Raw genomic sequence first — 18,437 nt, 5'->3', positions numbered from 1 at the left:
ACCTTGAGTAATTTACTTAACCTCTCTGTGCCCCAGTTTCCTCGCCCGGAAGATGGGACACATTCCTACTTTATGTAGTCTTTTGGGGGATTGAGTTAATATTTATAGTTCTGGACACACGTGTTTTACAGAATAAAATCAAACCAGCTCAAGGCTATGTCTTTTGGGGGGTCAGTTGGGTCCCGATGGCCCAGTGTCCGCCATTGTTCTCAGCATGCTTACCTGGTCATCCAGAAGAAGTTCACAGAAGGCCGGGATGTACTTGGCCCATTCGACCAGAACCAGCAGCTGCTCCTTCATAGACTCACACACATCCGTGATGTTGGCAATCCTCTTGGCCCGAATGTCGCCATTGATCCCAGAGATGGGGGAGGTGATCTGTAGGAGGTGACAAGGAAATGCTGGGGGGAGGGCCTTTCCCTGCCCTTCCTGTCCCTTACAGAGAGCCCCTACCCCAGGAGGTCTCCCTGTCCAGTGACAGCTAGCCAGGTCGGTAGGAAGCTCTGAGCAAAAGGATGGGGAGGACTCCTAAGGAGGGAGGACTCCATTTGGAGCTCTGGAGTCCCAGGAATCCCTTGGCTTAGAAGAGGAAGACAGTACCACTTTCATCTCATATACGAGGTCACCATGGCTCAGAGAGGCACTGTGACTTGCCTGAGGTCACACAGCCAGTGGTTGGCTGAGCCCATTTGCCACCTGTAGCAATGGTTACTTCTGTTTGGTTCTTGAGATCTCCAAGAGATCAGTGTGTGTGGCCTATGAACTCTGGCAATGGGATGAACTAGACAGTGCCCAAGGGTGCCAGACCTAAGTTTGAGTTTGATCTGCCACAAACCAGTCTGTGATGTTGAGTTTGGTTTTCCTTCTGTGGTACCTAGGGCCCTGTCCCTGTGGGCCTCCAGGGTCTGGTTGGGGGAGACAGAAATAGAAGTAAGTTCCCCCTAGAAGGGAGCCCAGGTTATTAAGAAGATTCCTTAGTACCTGCTGAGACAGGACCTCTGCCTGCAGGAGCGCATTAATGGAGGGTAGGCTGCTGTCCTCGTAGCTTGACCTCCGCGTGCTGATCCGATCCCGCTCATTTTGGACGGCTATGAGGAGGAGGCAGAGAGGGGTAAGGAGAGCACTGAGCTGAGGGAGGATGTCCTGTGATCGTTAAAGGGTTGGGAGATGTGGGAGGAGAGGATTCAACCTGGACTAGGGTCACCAGAGTGCTGCAGGTGGGTGTTTACCGTGTGTGTGTGTGTGTGTGTGTGTGTGTGTGTGTGTGTGTGTGTGTGTGTCTGTGTGTGTGTGTGAATGTGTGTGTCTGTGTGTGTATATGTGTGTGAGTGTGTGTGAGTGTGTGTGTGTCTGTGTGTGTGTGTCTGTGTGTGTGTGTATGTGTGTATGTGTGTGTGAGTGTGTGTGTTTCAACATACATGTGCCATGGTGTATGTGTTATCAGGCTTGGTGGACCTTGCTCCACTGAACCAATTTTGCCTGCCACATATAGGATCTTCTCAGTTTGCAAAGACGACACACGCGAAAACTTCCCCTGGCCCCATAGGCAACAAACAAGAAGGCTGAAGAAATGAGAAGCCACTGCTAGGGACAGGTTAGTGACAGCTCATGGACAGACCACAGTCTGAGCCACACAGAGAGAGTTGCTGACATTCCAACCCACAATTCCTACTTGCAAGCCTGTTGGTGTCCTCCCTTCCCAATAAGCAGACCTTGTCCCCTAGTGACACAGAATGACTCTGAAGTGCCAGGCAGAAGTCCCAGGCTGGGACTTAGAGGCCCAGCTGTTCCAGTGGACTGAGTGCTGGGAGGAATCCTGCTCTCTAACCTGGGAGAATGAGAGGAAGCAGTCTCTTTCCTGCCTCACCAGGAACTCTCCAGAATTCAGGAACCTACGGCCTTGTTTCACAGACCTCTGACCCACCATCTACCCTTAGTGGAGTCAGTATGGACCTAAGGTCCTCTTGCTGTGCCACCGGTCCCCTGGAGTCTGAGGGCCTCACTGTGGAAGTAAGAAGGAGGGAGGGTGGAGCCACTGTTTCCCCATCTACCTAAGGTTTCTTCCCTTCAGCCTGCTCCTTGCCTCGCCTTCTGTCTTAGGGGCTGGCAGGCAGAGTCTTCCCTGCACACAGACACAGACTGTCCCTAGTTCATGGGGACTGCTGTGGTGATCACCCTGCTCTGACCCTGAAGGCTCTACTATCCTTCCCTGGGCTGCACTAGGCCCTTCTAGAGGTCCTGAGAGTCAAGACTCCTGGATTTACCCTTTGGAGGGTGAGCTGCTCTCGGGATCCCTCTAAACACATCCAGGTCACACATCACGTTCTACTCAGAATGTCTGTCATCATTCATCATAGTCCTTAGGACTCTGCCCCGCCCCCACCTCCCTGTCACTCAGTTGTTGTCCACACCTGCCTCTCCCTATATCTGGATATGCACACAGGCTGTCTATGGCTCAGGGTCACCCCAGACATTCCCGATGCCTGAAATCCCTTTCCTCTCACCTTCAGGGGTTGGAGATATGGATCAATGGTTAAAAGCAGGTTTGCTTTTGTGGAAGACCTGAGTTCAGTTCCCAGAATTCATATCAAATGGCTCACAACTGTGTGCCGGTGTGTGAGTACAATTAAATATTAAGCAAGTCTTCTTAAAAAGTGTCACCTCAGGTTGGAGAGATGGCTCAGTGGTTAAGAGCACTGACTGCTCTTCCAGGGGTCCTGAGTTCAGTTCCCAGCAACCACATGGTGGCTCACAACCATCTGTAATGAGATCTGATGCCCTCTCCTGTTGTGTCTGAAGACAGCTACAGTGTACTCACATACATAAAATAAATAAATCTTTTAAAAAAACCAACCAAACAAAAAACCCTGTCACCTCAAATGTTTTTGCAACCCCCTCTGACACGGTACTGTGCCCCAGGCTCCGCCCTCTTTTTCTATTTTAAACTTCCCCAAGGTATCAGTTGTATCAACTCTTGGGGGACTCTTTTGTTACCTAGCTCCCAAGCTCCAAAAAGCCAGACCTTCCTCCCTCTTGTTTACTGTCAGTCTGGCCCGTACAGTACAACCCGACACACAGTGGGTTTGCAGTAAATACTTACAGAGTGACAGATGTCACTGGATGAGACAGCACATGGCTTCAAGGAACACACTCCCATTCTACCCTCCAACTTTCTCTTGATTTCAGAGTGTTGAAATCTAGAGCCGGACACAGTGGCTCATGTCTGTAATCCCAGCATTTGGGAAGTGGAGACAATCACAGCTTGGATTACACATAATGAGGCCTGGAAGGACGGCTCAGTTTTGGTGAGAGACTGTCCCACTCTTACAGAAGATGTGAGTTTGGTTCCCAGCACCCACATCAGGCAACTCACAACCACCTGTAACTCCAGCTCCAGGGGATCTAATGCCCTCTTCTGCCTTCTGAGTGTGCCTGCGCGGACGCACGCACGCACGCACGCACAGCCCAGTAATGATTAAAATAATAATAAATCTAGAAAAGAAAAAGTAAGATCTTACTCAAACACCCAGAGACAGAAAGGTAGGTCAGGATAGGGCAGAGACCCTGAGGTGTACAAATCCCTCCACCGCACTGGTTGTACCAGCCTACCACACCCCTCCCTGGCAGCCCAGCCTGCCCTGTCGCCTGCCCCCACTGGGCGCTGCGGGGAGGCGGGCGGAATGAAAGACGCTGTCAGCAGCTGTGGATAGAGATCCTCAAGGTTAGCCGACTCTTATCAGCACCCTCAAGCTCAGCCACGGAATGATGTTTTCCTAATGTTTGCGCAGTATTAGCAGGGTCGGGGACCTAATGTAACTTCCATTGAATATTAACCGACAGGACAGAGGTGGAGAGGACGTGAGCCTGTCTTCCTAGAGAGCCCTGGGTGGGCCGTAGGGGTTCAGCTGGGCTTGGGAGGAAGGTCCTACGGGGTGGGCTAGGCCTCTCCTGTACTTCTTGGTTGTGGTCTCTGGCCTGGCTTTCTGCTGCCAGCAGCTGGGCTTTTGTCCTGGGCCTGGGAGCCAAGGCCGTGCAGGTGTCCCTCTCCCTAGCTTCAGTCACAGGACAGATTTTTCCATCAGCTGTCTTCTTCTTCACTAACACCCAAGACTCCCCCTCTCCCAGTCTGCCTCCTCCAGGGAAGCTCCTTGTGGCCTCTGTGGCCCATCCTCTGTCTAGGGCTCACGGACCTGTGAGCTCTCCAAGGCTATGCCAGAGGTTTAAGTCACCAAGAACAGAATGTGCCACCCCAAGAGGATCTTTCCAAATTTCAATCCAGAGAGCTTGAAGGCTTGGTTCTGAGAGACTCTAAACTTCACTCTATCCCAGCACGTCATATCTCTGCTCTTGCCTTAGTTTCCCTACCTGAGAACCGGGTAGATCCCCCTTTCACTAGCCCTAGCTGTTCTGCAAGCCTTGTTTCCAGCTCACTTTCTGATCTTGAGAACTTTAGGATGTCCAGTCCATTAAGTTCATGTGCAGGAGACATTGACAGGAAAATAATGAAAACATACCCCAGTCACCTGGTCAGTGGCTTTGGGATCTTTCCATCAAGCTGAGGAAGGGTTTTGGGGACAGGCAGATCTCCCAATAGCCTTGTTTGTGCTTGCCCAAGACATCCCCCAGGATGCTTTGCCCTCCTGGTCTACTTGTACCTTACAATCTCTCAATAATACATGCACACACACACACACACACACACACACACACACACACACACACACACACACACACACACACACGGGTTTACTGGCTAGCACTATCTGTCAGTGACTCAGTGGCTCTCCTGTCTCCCTGACAGAAGGTTGGTTTATTTCCCAGCCCAAAGAAGCAAGCAGTTCGTTTCAAGGCTGAACTATGAACAGATGGGGTAGGTCTCCTCCTCTCTCAGGAGCTAGGATCTTGAGTTGCTTGGCTTTGTGGATCATCTGAAAAAGTAGAGCCCAGGTAGGGCTGGAAGCCTCCCTTAGTTTCTCCCTAAAAACTCTGTTTAACCAAAGCCACATGACCACATGCTAGACTTACTAGCTAGCTCCGTTGGCCTGCCCACTTTCCTCCCACCTGCTGAAAATTCTATAGGAGAGACTCATTCTGAAACACAGTGCTTATGGTAATCATCCGGTGCTTACTATCCCAGGAAACTGGGTAAGAGAATCACCAGCTATAGGAACTGTACAAGAGGAAGCCCTTAGGCTGGAGTCCTTCATCTTGTCTCTGATATTCACACATACACCACATTCCCCTTCCACATAGGGAACCTCAAAGAGAAGATGAGGTTAGCCGGGGAGCCCATGGGAAACAGCAGGGGAAGGGGGAGGGGGCATAGGCCTCTATGTCAGAGCAGTGGAGGCCTGCTAGAATGAGGTGTGTGTGGTGGGATCCTTAGGCTCTAACTTTCCAACAAAACTCCTCAACTTGCACCGAATACCTGTAAGGGCCCTTCTGAGGGGAGGGAAGGAAGAATGATCTGAGGAAGGAGGGCAGAAACTGGGCAGGGAGGCTGTCACCTTTACCTCACCTTCTGTCTCTCTCAGCCCAGCATGAGCTGGAGCCCAGGTTCTTGATTCAGAGATGGGGGAGGGGTGAAAAAGAGAGAAAGAGAGGGGAAGGGGAGGGAGAGGGAGGAGGAGAAAGGAGGGGAGGGGAGAGAGAGACGGTGTCTATGTGTGCATGTGCATGTGCGTGACAGTCTGGCGAGAAGAGAACAGTGTGGGCCAGAAGAAGACTTTAGTTGGGGGAAAAAGTTTATAAAGATTTTTTTTCTTTAATTTTCGAGCATGAGAAAAATAATTCTTCTTTCCTTTTTTTCTTTCCTCTCTCTCTCTCTCTTCTTTCTTTCTCTCTCTCTTTCTTCTTTCTTTCTTTCTTTCTTTCTTCCTTCCTTCCTTTCTCTCTCTTTCTCTCTTCCTTCCTTCCTTTCTTTCTCTTTCTTTCTTCCTTCCTTTCTCTCTCTCTTTCTCTCTTCCTTTCTCTCTTTCTTTCTTTCCCTTTCTTTCTTTCTTTCTCTTTCTTTCTTCCTTTCTCTCTCTCTCTCTTTCTCTCCTTCTTTTTTTCTTTCTTTCTTTCCTTCTTTTTTTCTTTCTTTCTTTCTCTTTTTTGTAGGCAGGGAGTGGCCCAGGGCTCTGCATGTTTGCCAGCTCCACTACCGTGTTCCAGGTCTGGCCGCTGAAAACTGTCATAAATGGGGCCTGGAGGGCACAGTGTAGGCAGCACTGAGGTGTCCACACAGCATCAAACTGGAGTTGGGAGCTCTGCTCGTCCAGTAACTGCCGTGGATGGGAGCTGCAGCAAGGGGACTAACCACTGCGGTCCTCAGTTGCTTCTGCTATGAGTGGGGGATAGTATTCGTTCCAGCCTCTCAGAGCAGCTATGGGAATGAAATGACCTGCGACACAGGGAAGAGGCAGCTCCGTGTCTGATGCAGGAGTTGGCCGGGGCAGAGTTAGAGGACACTGTGTGCGCTGTAAGTCCATCTCCACCATCCAGGCTGGATTGATTAGATCAGTCCACTGTTAGGAGGGGGAAATTTCCAGAAACAACCTGATACCCAGCAATGAGGACTAAGAGGATTGTGGTGCCTGTCTTTGGCCAGGAAACTCAAAATAAGGCCCTCTGTTCATATTAGTGAAGACTCGGTGGCAGGCCCTTGGGTGTTTGCTGTGTCGTGTTCTGTGTTTTTTCTAATGCTTGCTGTATCCATTAGAAAGAGCGTCCATCTTGGCCGCCTCATGGTAGCACAGGAAGGCCCAGTGGCAGTTGCTGGGAGCTGAAGTGAGTGAGTGGGAGCTTTATCTCTGAATCTTTCTCAAGACCAAGCCCAGCCACTCCCTGTGGTCAGATCTCCAGGCCCTCCCTCCTCTCAGCCATTAGCCAGTCATCCCAGGGCCTGTCACGGAGCCATAAAGTATGGCTACAGTTGTAAATGCGGGGTTGGTTGGAGCCTTCGTGCAGGTGGGGCAGGGGTGTGGGGGGGCTGGGGCTCACCTTCTTTCTTCATGCCAGCCCGGAAGCACTTCTTGAGCCTGCAGTAACGACACTGGTTCCTCTTATCTTTGTCTACCACGCACTGCCTGCTAAACCTGGAGAGGACGTTGGATGGTTGGATGGAGGAGAAATAGCCTCTCCCTCTTAGGACAGAATCAGGACCCCGCTATCAGTCAACCCCCAGCCTCCCTGCTCCATGTTTGCATCTCAAGAGCACTAATGTTAACCAGAAGCCAGAGGGTCTGTGGCCTATCTGAAAAAGTCCATTCTGTCCCACTCAGCATAGGAAACTGAAGCCCAGAAAGGTGGCATGTGACTTTCATCACTTGGTTGGCAGTGGAGCTGAACTGGAAACCTTAGCCTCTGGGGTACCAGCTATTTCTACCACATCCTATGGGTGCTCATAGCCCTTAGCATGCCGCTGGATATGGCTTAAAGTCAGTTGTTAGTCCACAGCAGGTAAAGGTTGAGGGAGAGGGGATGGCTTTCAATATTGTCTCCAGCATTCACCTAAGTTGGTTGGCTTCAGGTAAATTCTTAGCCCTCCCAGACATAGCCATCCCCATCTACAAAATGAGGATAATAATCGTTACCACATCAAAAGGGCACTGGCAGGTGACAGTGGTATAATGCAGGCTTGTCACGGAGCAATGTCTCAGTCACCCGCTTCTAGTATTTTACTGTTCTTATCCAAAATGAGAGATGCTTTTGAAAGAAGAATTTTCATAATCTTGGGGGGGGCCCACTGGGGTAGCTGGAAAGACTTAGGGCCAATGCCTTGTTAGGACCTAGAAAAAGAGGAGGTTGGAGGGCTGGTCCTAACCTCTCTAAGGTCGTTAGGCAGTTGCTAAGAGGTAGCTGCTCGCCCCTGAGTCCACAGATGCTCCTAAGAAACCAGACTGTCTTTGAATGTCTGGAAGGGTAGACGCCTCAAGATGGACCCTCAGAGGACATGAATCCCAATATACCCGTGTCCCGGCTGGGAAAGTTAAGGCCTAAGCTGGCTCCTCACCTGCAGGAGTACATGTGGTTCTTCCTCACGCTCCTCCTGAAGAATCCCTTGCAGCCGTCACAGCTTGAGGCTCCGTAGTGTTTGCCAGTGGCCCGATCGCCACAGATGGCACACAGGGCACTGACACCCAGGCTGTTGGATGAGTTGAGGTTGGCACCTTCAGATGGGGATGTGTCTGCGCCAAAAGAGGGTAAGTGAGGATCCAGGAGGGGTAGAGAGCAAAACAAAACCAAAACCAAGCCTGAAACAACAGGCTACCCATGGCTAAGGGCTATGTCAACTCCTTCCTGTTCCCCTCAGTGTCAAGTGGCTTCTGGAGTCTCACTTTCCAGTCTGTAAATCAGAACCAACTGTGCTGTGGATCTCCTGGAGTGCCTGCAAGGACTTGCTTCAGCTTCCTCAGGAAGGGATGGACACCTCACCACCACAGTCTCTTAATTAGGAGCTTTGGGGACAGTGACTACCCAGCCATTTTGTCATCAGAAGAACTGGACCAGAGGGTCCTGAACTTAGCCTTCAGACTCCACAGAGCCTCTCAAAGAGTAGAAAGATACACAAAGAACACTTTTTTTCTTTGCCTCTGGGGTGGGTGCTGACAGAGGTGCCACATCCGGGCAGATGTGGGAACCACAGACTAGAAGCCATCTCCCCATCCAAGTGTAAGGAAAACAGACTCAAAACCTCTGGCAAAAGAGATTTCAGCTTGTGTGCCAAAAGTCCTGGGCAATTTGTACTGGTGCTTAACTCACCTCTGGTCTTGGACCAGCTCCGTTCCCTGGCCCTAATCTCCCCAACTGCAAAGGGATCAGTTTAACTGGTTCAGTTGGTTTTCAAATATATATGTGTGTGTGTGTGTGTGTGTGTGTGTGTGTGTGTGTGTGTGTGTGTGTGTGTATGTATATATAGTTTATGTATCATAAAATATGTATGTATGTATATTAACACACATATCAAAAGATTGTACTTTTTCTATAAGCAAATCTTCCACCACATATAAACTCTTTAGAAAATCTCATTGCCTGGGAGGTAAAGACAGGAGAATCAAGAGTTCAAGGCCAGACTCAGCTAAATGTTAAGTTCCAAGGCAGTCTGGGCTACATTGAGACCTTGTCTCAAAAAAAAAAAAAAAAAGTCACCATTTGGAGATGATAAATAATCCCCTTCTCCTAAACAGAAGTCCATGCATGTGAGCAACACACACACACACACACACACACACACACACACACACACACACACACACACGAGGGCCTTTCTATAGAGAGAGTCTCAGCATTTGACCTTGGATTCCTAAGGGAATGTCCTATTGCAAACCGGAGAGGGCTGTGGTATGCTGAAGCAGAGACTCTGAGGTTTCATAGCGTTGGATCTAATTCCCAATTGGTCTCATGGTACTGGGCTATTTCTTGTCATTGCCCCCCTCCACCTGTCAGACAGAGCATGGTCAGCTCTCGGAGCTGTCCACAGTCAGTGAGTCAGTCAGCTGGAAATGCTTGGCACACGGTAAGTTCTAGAACTGTCTGTGAAATTAAACTCTTCTCGGCAGCCGAGAACTCCCTCAGCAGGCGTCTTGTATCTGTTCCTCATTTCTGCTGTCTTCTCGCTGAACCGTTCCTAGGACTTCTGAGTGTTCAGAGCGGAGCCCCCTCCGGCTGGTGAATTATTCCCAAGGCAGGGATAATTGTTAAACTTCATTGGCTCTTTCTCCCTTGTCCTCTCCTCTCTTGACCCCCGGGGAGAGCTGAGCCCGCAACTTGGGCAGAGGACGGCAAGCTGTCCCCTTGATGGGCAGCACGGACTAGGTACAGCCAACTGGATCAACTCCCCCTGAGGTCAGCAGGTCACTTCCATTTCCCAGTTAGGAACACCGAGACTCGAAGAGAACAAGGGACTTGTCCAGTATCATTACACTGCTGCCAGTCAGAGGGGCTGGGCCTATGGGTTAATATACTGTGCTCTCTAGCCATGTTGCCCATGCCTGGAGATCTGTGGGGACCCTTCTGCTCTCTGTGAAGTGGGGATGGATTGTGGGAACAGATATCCTTAGCACTTCTAGCCATTAGCTCAGGATGGACCCCAATCCCTTTGGAGGACAGCCTCCTATAACCTCAACTCTCAGACCTCTGTGAACTCCAGAAGGGCATATGACCAACATATGCCGACATATGCCAAGTCCTGGAGACCACCCATGGAGGGATCAAGCAAGCACAAGGAAAGACCTTGTAAACCTTATATGCCGTTCAATCTATCCAAGTTTTACAGATGAAGAAACTGAGACTGGGGAGGAAGGGTTTTTCCAGAGCTGGGGGTGACTGATGTGTCCTCAGGACATTTAATCAAGGGCTCGGCCTCGGGTACAGGAACACAGAACTCTCAGACACTGAAGGGGCTGTGTGGTGGCCAGGAGTGTGACAAGTACTGTCCTCCCTGGGGGTGGGGGTTGGGGGTGTCACGTGCTACCACCTCGGGGCAGAAGCAACTTGTTCACCCTAAACACTTCTCTGAGTACCTCCTCTGAATCGCCCATGGCCAACAAGGCTGGGGTAAAGGAACCCATTTCCATACTGCATAAGAGGCGAAAGAGGTAACATACAGGAGGTCACACAGTACTAGGGGCAAGCGGCGGGGGTGGGGGATGGGGAGGACTGACCATGGACAGAGCCCACGCTGCCTCCTCCTTCTGGCTAGATCAAGAGTGCACAGTTTTCCAGACCTAAGCCTTGAAACCCAAAAGCTGTGTCGTGGAGTCATAGAAGGAAAGTGGTGGCAGGGCCAGCCTCAGCCAGGTGCCATCTCCCCAGTGCTAGCCCGGAACCTGGTCCCATCCCTTCCAGAAGCTTCTCATCCTCCAGAAGTGGCAAAGGAAACACCCTCCCCCCACCCAACCCCCACGGACATATTCTCGGTGATATTGGAACAGGTGCTTGAATGATGGTGACACAGGGACAACAGACACAGACACACATGCTGCTGCCGGGAATCCTAAGTTTTGGAATACAGTTACGGTTAAGACCCTCACAACATAACCATGGTGTTTTGGGAATCTGGGTCAGAGGACCTCAAGTTCCAGGCTAGACATGGGAGTATGTTCTAACTTTCAGGCCAGCTCAGGAATGCATACTCTCTGTATAAAAAACAAAAACAAAAACAAAAACGAAACAAACAGAACCAAGCTGGACCCGGTGGGTGCATGCCTTTAATCTTAGCACCTGGGAGGCAAAGGCAGGTGGAACTCTCAGTTTGAGGATAACCTGGTCTACGTAGTGAGTTTTAGGACAACTAGAGCTATGTAGAAACCCTATCTCAAAAATATATATATAACAAACAAACAAAAAGCCCTGTCCAATGGCGCTACACAATCCTGTACAACAGAGAGCGGTGCCCAGTAGCACAGGGGCTGTATGGACATGTGCTAAGAAAACATGCCATCCAGAGTCACCAGGCCAAAAGCACAGGGTATGCCCTCATTTACAAGCGTGTCCACTCTGTCACCCACATTTACAGATACTAGACATACATATATTCAAGCCAAACAAAAAAAAAAAAAAAAAAAAAAAACGAAATGAAACAAAAACCAAATGGTCCTGGAGACAGAACTACAGACCATTTGATACATACAAATGAAGCCGGGACACAAACTCGAAAAGGGGATCAGACACACAGCTGTATTCCGGCATTTGCCACGCCACATACAAGGACACCTAGGACCGACCATGTAAACACCACTGTATTGGCCTTTTAGCTGGGAAGTCTGAAAAGCCTACTTTTCTCCTGAAGTCCAGTTTCCCAAAGTCTGAAATGTAGACATGCCTCCTGTCACAATCTCTAGAGACAAGACAGACCTTTTGTTGCTTACACAGAAAAGGGCCCGGGGACCTGGAAGATAGGGCCATGTTGGATAGGATTGCGGTAGCCACCCAGAGGAAGCTCACGATCATGGCCCCATTTCCTGGTAAGCAGGGCAGCGTAAGACCCCGGGGCCTAGGTAGGGAGGATCTTGGGAAATTTTCTGTTGGAAATCCACCTCTGTAGGTCTCGGTCACCCAGAATATCTCTGGCCACAGTACAAAGGCCCACTTGCTTCACCTGACAACACCTGTACGAGTCTATAGGGCCAACCTACAGTTTTCTGTATCTCCCCTCCCATCCCAAAGTCCAGTGCCAAAGATCCGTTCCATACCTGGGCATGATTGCCCCCACCTACCATTGCCCATGGTCAACACCTGCACATTTTCAAACTCCAGGGTGGTGTAGGCTGGGTCCAAGGCAGCACTGTAGTCAGCCATGTCCATGTCGGCGAGGGTTTTAGAGAGTCGCATTCTCCTCTACCCACCCCTCAGCCCCCTGTCCTGCCCTGCCCAGGATGCTACCCAAGCCCCTGGGCTGAGCCCCAGCCCCTCCGTCCCCGCCCTCCTCCTGCCTCCTCCCAGGTCCCTTCTCTGCCTTCCTCTGTTTCAAACTGTCCTCTGGGAGATTCAGCCTGGCGTCCTGGCCTAGCCTCTGCAGAGGGTGGAGGCTCTGTGGGGAGGGGTGGGAGTTAATGGTTAATCACCCCCGTTGCCGGGTAGTCTGGGCGGAGTCACAGGGATTTGGCTGTTTGTTGGTTTCTGACTGACACCTGGGGTGCTAAATTACAACTGTTGGGCCCCCACTCATTAATATTCAGTTTCCAATCTTCCAAGACAGGCACCGAACAAGACTGGCACTTGTTGGACCATCGCTTCAGCAGCCCCCAAGTCCTACCAAGTTGGACATCCCAGCTGACGTTCTTGGACACTGAACAAGTCTACCACCATGAAACCCTAAACCAACCACTTCTCAAATCATTGACTTCCATCCTCAATTTGAGATAAAGCGGTCCTGGGTCGCTTGAATTAGAAACCTAATCCCCAAGCCCACACTTGGGTCTTTTGGATCCTTGCTGAGGAGAATTCTTCTGGTTCCCTTGTGGTTTGTCAGCTGTCTTTGAGAACCACTGGGACTCACCTTCAAGTCTCTTCCCTAGCCCCTGATAGCTCCTGGTTGCTCCAGCTGGACCAGACGTCATGGAGGGCTCTCTGTCACACCGAATGCTTCCACAGCACCTACCCCTCCCAGGATAGGCACAGACAAGATCTGCAGCCCTTGCCACCTGCTTATTGTGACTCTTTCCAAGCCTCAGTTTCCATCTCATAAAATGTACAGGGCCATCAGAAAGGGTAGTTTGGGTAATTCCTAAGATATAAAAATAACTGCCCAGGTGCACTGGCTAACCCCCAAACTCCAAGTCATCATTTTGTTCTGCGGTGTAGCCCAGGTTGGACTCAAATTCTTGACACTCCAGCCTTCCAAGATCTGGAATTACCAGGACTGTGCCACCATGCCTAATACCTGTTCTCATTTTGGGTCTCCACCTTCCCCTTTGCCTCCCTGTTTTTTTCTGTCCACCTCTTCCCTTTGGGGCAGGATTCTCTGCATGCCTTAACACTCATTCCACCCTTTTAAAGTTTGTTGGGTTTTTTAGATTAAAAATACACTATACGTAGGAGTTTTGCTTGCACGTATGTCTGTGCACCACATGCATGCCTGGATCTAGGGAGGCCAGAAGAGGGATTTGGATTCCCTGGAACTGGAATTACAGACAGTTGTGAACTGCCATATAAGTGCTGGGAATTAAACTCTGGTCCTCTGGAAGAGCAGCCAGTGTTCTTAACCACTGAGCCATCTTTACTTTTCTTTTAATGTTCATTTCATTGTCTACACCTTTTAAGGGGTTTAACCCTGGACCTGGAGCACCTGTCCTTTTGTGCAGTCCCTCTCTGTGTCCTTCTCTGCTGACACTTTTGAGATTCCCACTAGCTGAGGAGAGAGAGTCACAGATGGTCGAGTGTGAGGGCAGGATCTGAGAAAACTTCAGTGCCTGTCTTGCTCAGCTAGTCGAAAGATCAATTCAGAGGGCATGGTAACAACACAGAGCAATAATGAGAAACAGAGTCTGCCTTGGAGAGAGTGAATGAACCAGAAAACCGAGTGACTAGGAGGCCAGGTGAATTACTGAGTGAATGACTGAAACTCATGGGTATGTAAAAGGGCAACTGGATGAGTGAATGAATGAATGAATGAATAAGTGAATGAGTGAATAGATGAGTGAAGGAATGAATGAATGAGTGAATGAATGAGTGAGCAAATGAATGAATGAGCGAGTGAACTAATGAATGAACTAGTGAATGAGTGAATGAATGGATGAGTGAATGAGTGAATAGATGAGTGAAGGAATGAATGAATGAGTGAATGAATGAGTGAGCAAATGAATGAATGAGCGAGTGAACTAATGAATGAACTAGTGAATGAGTGAATGAATGGATGAGTGAATGAATGGATGAGTGAATGAATGGATGAGTGAATGAGTGAATGAATGGATAAAGGAATGAGTGAATGGATGTGTAGATGTGTCTTAACACCATAGTGATATCATTAGAAGCCCTCTTTCTGTACTCCTTAACTTTATTATGCCCCTTCCGTCCTATCCCTAGAGACAAAATGGTGGAAGAGAATGTGGGAGGCAATCGTGCGAAAGAAAGATATTAGACGGGCTGGAGAGATGGCTCAGTGGTTAAGAGCACTGACTGTTCTTCCAAAGGTCCTGAGTTCAATTCCCAGCAACCACATGGTGGCTCACAACCATCTGTAATGGGATCCGATGCCCTCTTCTGGTGTGTCTGAAGACAGCTACAGTGTACTTGTATATGATAAATAAATAAATCTTAAAAAAAAAAAGAAAGATATTAGACTCAGGGCAAGTGACCTGGGTTTAGAAACTATCTCTAGGACCCCCAGGATGGCTCAACAGGTGATGACATTTGCCTTGCAAGCTTGGTGATCTGAGTTTGACCTGGCATGCCCCGCTTCTATCCTGGATACTCGCACATGATTCGAAGCAAACATTTCCATCACTCTTCCAATGGATCTGTGGTTCTCGGTCCTTCTTTGGGCAACTTTCATTATAGTGGGGGAAGATCCTGGGCTCGTTCTTTGTTTCTTTGTTGAAGGGAGAGGAAAGATTGGAGCTCGCAGCCCACACCATAAGACCCCCGAAAGTTCTGAAGTTGACTTGGGACCCTTCCAGGCCCTTTTTGGCTCCACTTATCTTGTCTCGGTGATCCTGGAAGAAGGGCTGGGCTGGGGTGGAAAGGGATGGCACCTGACAGACCACCCACAACCACACCACAGTGTTTGCCATATCTGCTCTACATGAAGCTTGCTCCTCATAAAAGACACAGTTCCATGATTCTCCAAGCAGAGTGTGATCATGTGATCGTTAGCCAGTCAGAGTTTTATTGGGGCAGCAACTCAATGAGTCTTTTTATGGACGACAATGTAGATTCCTCTAAACACAGTCTGTGATGAGCAAGGGTTGGCCAGGACACATCACATACAGACAGAGCTATCAGGAGGGAAAGAGAGCTCGCATGAGAAGAGCTGCTAGGTACACAAACTGTGGCACACATGGCATGCTGCATGCTCCACACCCAAGTCCCACCCTGTCACGACTCACCCACAGCAGCCTACCCATTCAGATCATAAACTGCATAACTGTCTCATTCATGATTCCCTCCACCTTCAGCTGACTCCGAGCAGTACCCTCCCCGCAGCCCTCCTTGGCCTACATGTGTCACACCTGTGCGCTCTAATGGTCCTGGAGTCTGGGACGAGCGATTTTGAATCTAGCGTCTGTAAAAGGGGCCTAACCTGGGTGGGGTTTACGGTCGTTTGGAGACAATTAAGCAAGCTCATGCTGTCAATTAGCTGTCCCTGATTGCTGCCTCTTTAGATCATGGAGTCTGACATATGTGGGTCAAGAATATCTGTTGTCTCAGACATTGCTTTTCTCGGCTGCTTCTGCATTGGGAAAATGGGGTAAATCCTTCCCACAGAAGGGTGGCTGTGGTCAGTACATGACAAGGATGTTATCCCTTCAGATCCACAGGTTCTACATTCGAGGCCTGACAATGTGGATGGAAAATATCAGGAAAAATGTGCCCGAGTCAGATGTAGTGGACACTGAAGGCAAAGAAGACCTGGAGTTCAGGCCAAGCTGGAATATACAAAACTCTGTTTCAACAGCGACAACAGGGCCAGAGATGTGGCTTAGCTGGGGCTTGCCTCACAAAACTGTCGGCCCAAGTGCTTTATCAGAGCTGTTTTTAATGATGTTGCTCAGAATGTTTTCTTTCCAGATGATGATTGAGAAGCTAATTAAAAAAAAAATGGTGCCAGGTACCACAAGAGTAACAGAACTGTGCTGTTTTCTCGGGTTTTGTTTTTTTACTTTTTTTTTTTAATGGAGTGTGCTGGATGTCTCTACAGTTTTGTTCAGATGACTGCAGAACCCGGAAAAGCTGTTGCTGCTGTTGATGCATAACACACTGCTATTATTGGTCTTTTTATATAAATATAAATATATATATACAGATATATAATTTGAATTTTTTGAAACTTTACCTGTGCTGTCAACTTTCGAAAAAAGTATCCCCGTTTACTGTGTTGAGTTGGCACTGTACAGAAATTAACAGCCATATTGGTCTAGAAATGTTGAACTTAAGTTTTTTCCATTTGTACAGGGGTAACACACTGTATTAAATATGTAAGGTCTTATATACGTGGGTTTGATTACAAAAACTAATAAAGTATTCTCTAAATAAAAAAAAATGAAAAAGAAAAAAAAACTGTCGGCCCAAGTTCAGTTCCTGAACCCACAGTAGGAGAGAACCAAGCCCTAAGCATAGTCCTCTGACCTCAGCAAGATCATGCCCACCCACCATCTACATCTCTGTCCCTGGGCCCACCTTTACCCTGCCTCTCTATCTCTGTACCACCCCATCCCACCTCTCTCCCCCTCTACTCACAAATAATAAATAAATAGTTTTTATTTAAAAACAATAGAAGGATTCTGGGGTGATGGCTCAGTGGCTAAAGTGCTTGCCATACAAGCAGGAGATCTGAGTTCAAATCCTCAGCACCCACGTGAAAAACTTGGCACAGTTTATATGTTTCTAATCTCAGTAACTGGAAGCAGAGACAGGAGGATCTCAAGGTTCACAGATCATTCAACCCAACCAGACAGTGAGCTCCAGGTTCAGTGAGAAGCCCTGTGGAGAAGAAAAGTGGAAAGTGATAGAGGAGGGTAGAGATGTCAGATCCACGTACAGATATACTCATGTGCACTTGTACTCAACCTACACACACACACACACACACACACACACACACACAAGCACACATACACACACGAGCACACACACATGCACACAAGCACACATGCACACAAGCACACATACACACACGAGCACACATGCACACATGAGCACACATGTACACACAAACACACATGCACACACACACATGAGCACACATGCATACACGAGCACACATGCACACACACACACAAGCACACACACATGCACACAAACGAGCACACACACATGCACACAAGCACACATGCATACATGCACACACGAGCACACATGCACACACACACTAACACACACACATGCACACAAACGAGCACACACACATGCACACAAACACACACACACACAGCCGAATAAGCTAAACTGCAACATACAAACACACATAATACTATTATTATTTCTGACCTCAACATGCTCAAGTCATGATATGTATTTATTCAAGATGGGATTTACTGTATTACCCAACCTGCCTTGAGTTCCTGAGCACAAACAATCCCTCTGCCTCAGCCTCCTGAGAGCTGGAACACTTGTCTGGCCATTATACAGTACATTCCCTTGACTCTTTAATAAAGTTGATTTAGGGGTTGGGGATTTAGCTCAGTGGTAGAGCGCTTGACTAGCAAGCCCAAGGCCCTGGGTTCGGTCCCCAGCTCCAAAAAAAAAAGAAAAGAAAAACAAAACAACAACAACAAAAAAACCAAAGTTGATTTAACAACAAGACAACTAGTTACATAGCACTCCCACGGTGGCATACATACCCTAAAGATGACTGAACATACAACGGGCTGTGTATGGGTCATATGCAAACGCAGTGGTCACTCATCGAGTACTTGTGATTTTGGCTATCTGAGCAGGGTGTGGGGACCTCCCTTACGGATGCCCAGAGATACTGTATGCAACAGTAGTGATTATCACCACTGGTCAGTGACTCCTGGCTCTGCTGGCCATGTGATCTTTGGGAATTAGAACCCCTAGTCTGGGCAGCACCTAGGTAGGGCACTTCTCAGTCTTGACACCATTGGTGTGGAACTTGTTCGTCTCCTCTATCCTTTCTTGTTGATCTGTCAGGCCCCAGCTCAAAGGGTAACAGCCTCTGGAAGAGATGAATTCAGAGCTCGCCTGGAGACCCAACTCCTTCATCCTGCAGATGGACAGGGAGTTTGAGCAGGGAAGAGGTAGCAGCTAGCCAAGAGGTGGGCCCACATCTGCTT

General features: G+C 48.9%; 1 protein-coding gene across 10 annotated transcripts in view; it reads right to left on the bottom strand.

The window, feature by feature from the left end:
- Hnf4a (hepatocyte nuclear factor 4, alpha) overlaps positions 1-18,437 on the bottom strand; it is a 61,769-nt gene that overhangs the window by 13,464 nt on the left and 29,868 nt on the right. For 6 of the 10 annotated variants that reach the window (XR_015682109.1, XR_015682110.1, XM_087649741.1 and 3 more), the window contains 4 exons: positions 7,997-8,171; positions 6,985-7,079; positions 982-1,088; positions 223-378 (listed from right to left, as the gene is read on the bottom strand). Coding sequence is in view for 6 of the 10 variants with exons in the window: in XM_087649741.1 (XP_087505867.1) it covers positions 223-378; positions 982-1,088; positions 6,985-7,079; positions 7,997-8,171 (533 nt within the window). In the remaining 4 variants the exon portion in view is untranslated. Of the gene's footprint in view, positions 1-222; positions 379-981; positions 1,089-6,984; positions 7,080-7,996; positions 8,172-12,200; positions 12,493-18,437 lie in introns of those variants that run through there. The other 4 variants (XR_015682107.1, XR_015682108.1, XM_087649725.1 and 1 more) reach the window with 4 other exon arrangements.

Source organism: Rattus norvegicus, chromosome 3 (genome assembly GCF_021556685.1).
Source record: "Rattus norvegicus strain SHRSP/BbbUtx chromosome 3, alternate assembly SHRSP_T2T, whole genome shotgun sequence".
NCBI lineage: Eukaryota > Metazoa > Chordata > Mammalia > Rodentia > Muridae > Rattus > Rattus norvegicus.
This window is presented reverse-complemented; position numbering and strand designations above follow the sequence as displayed.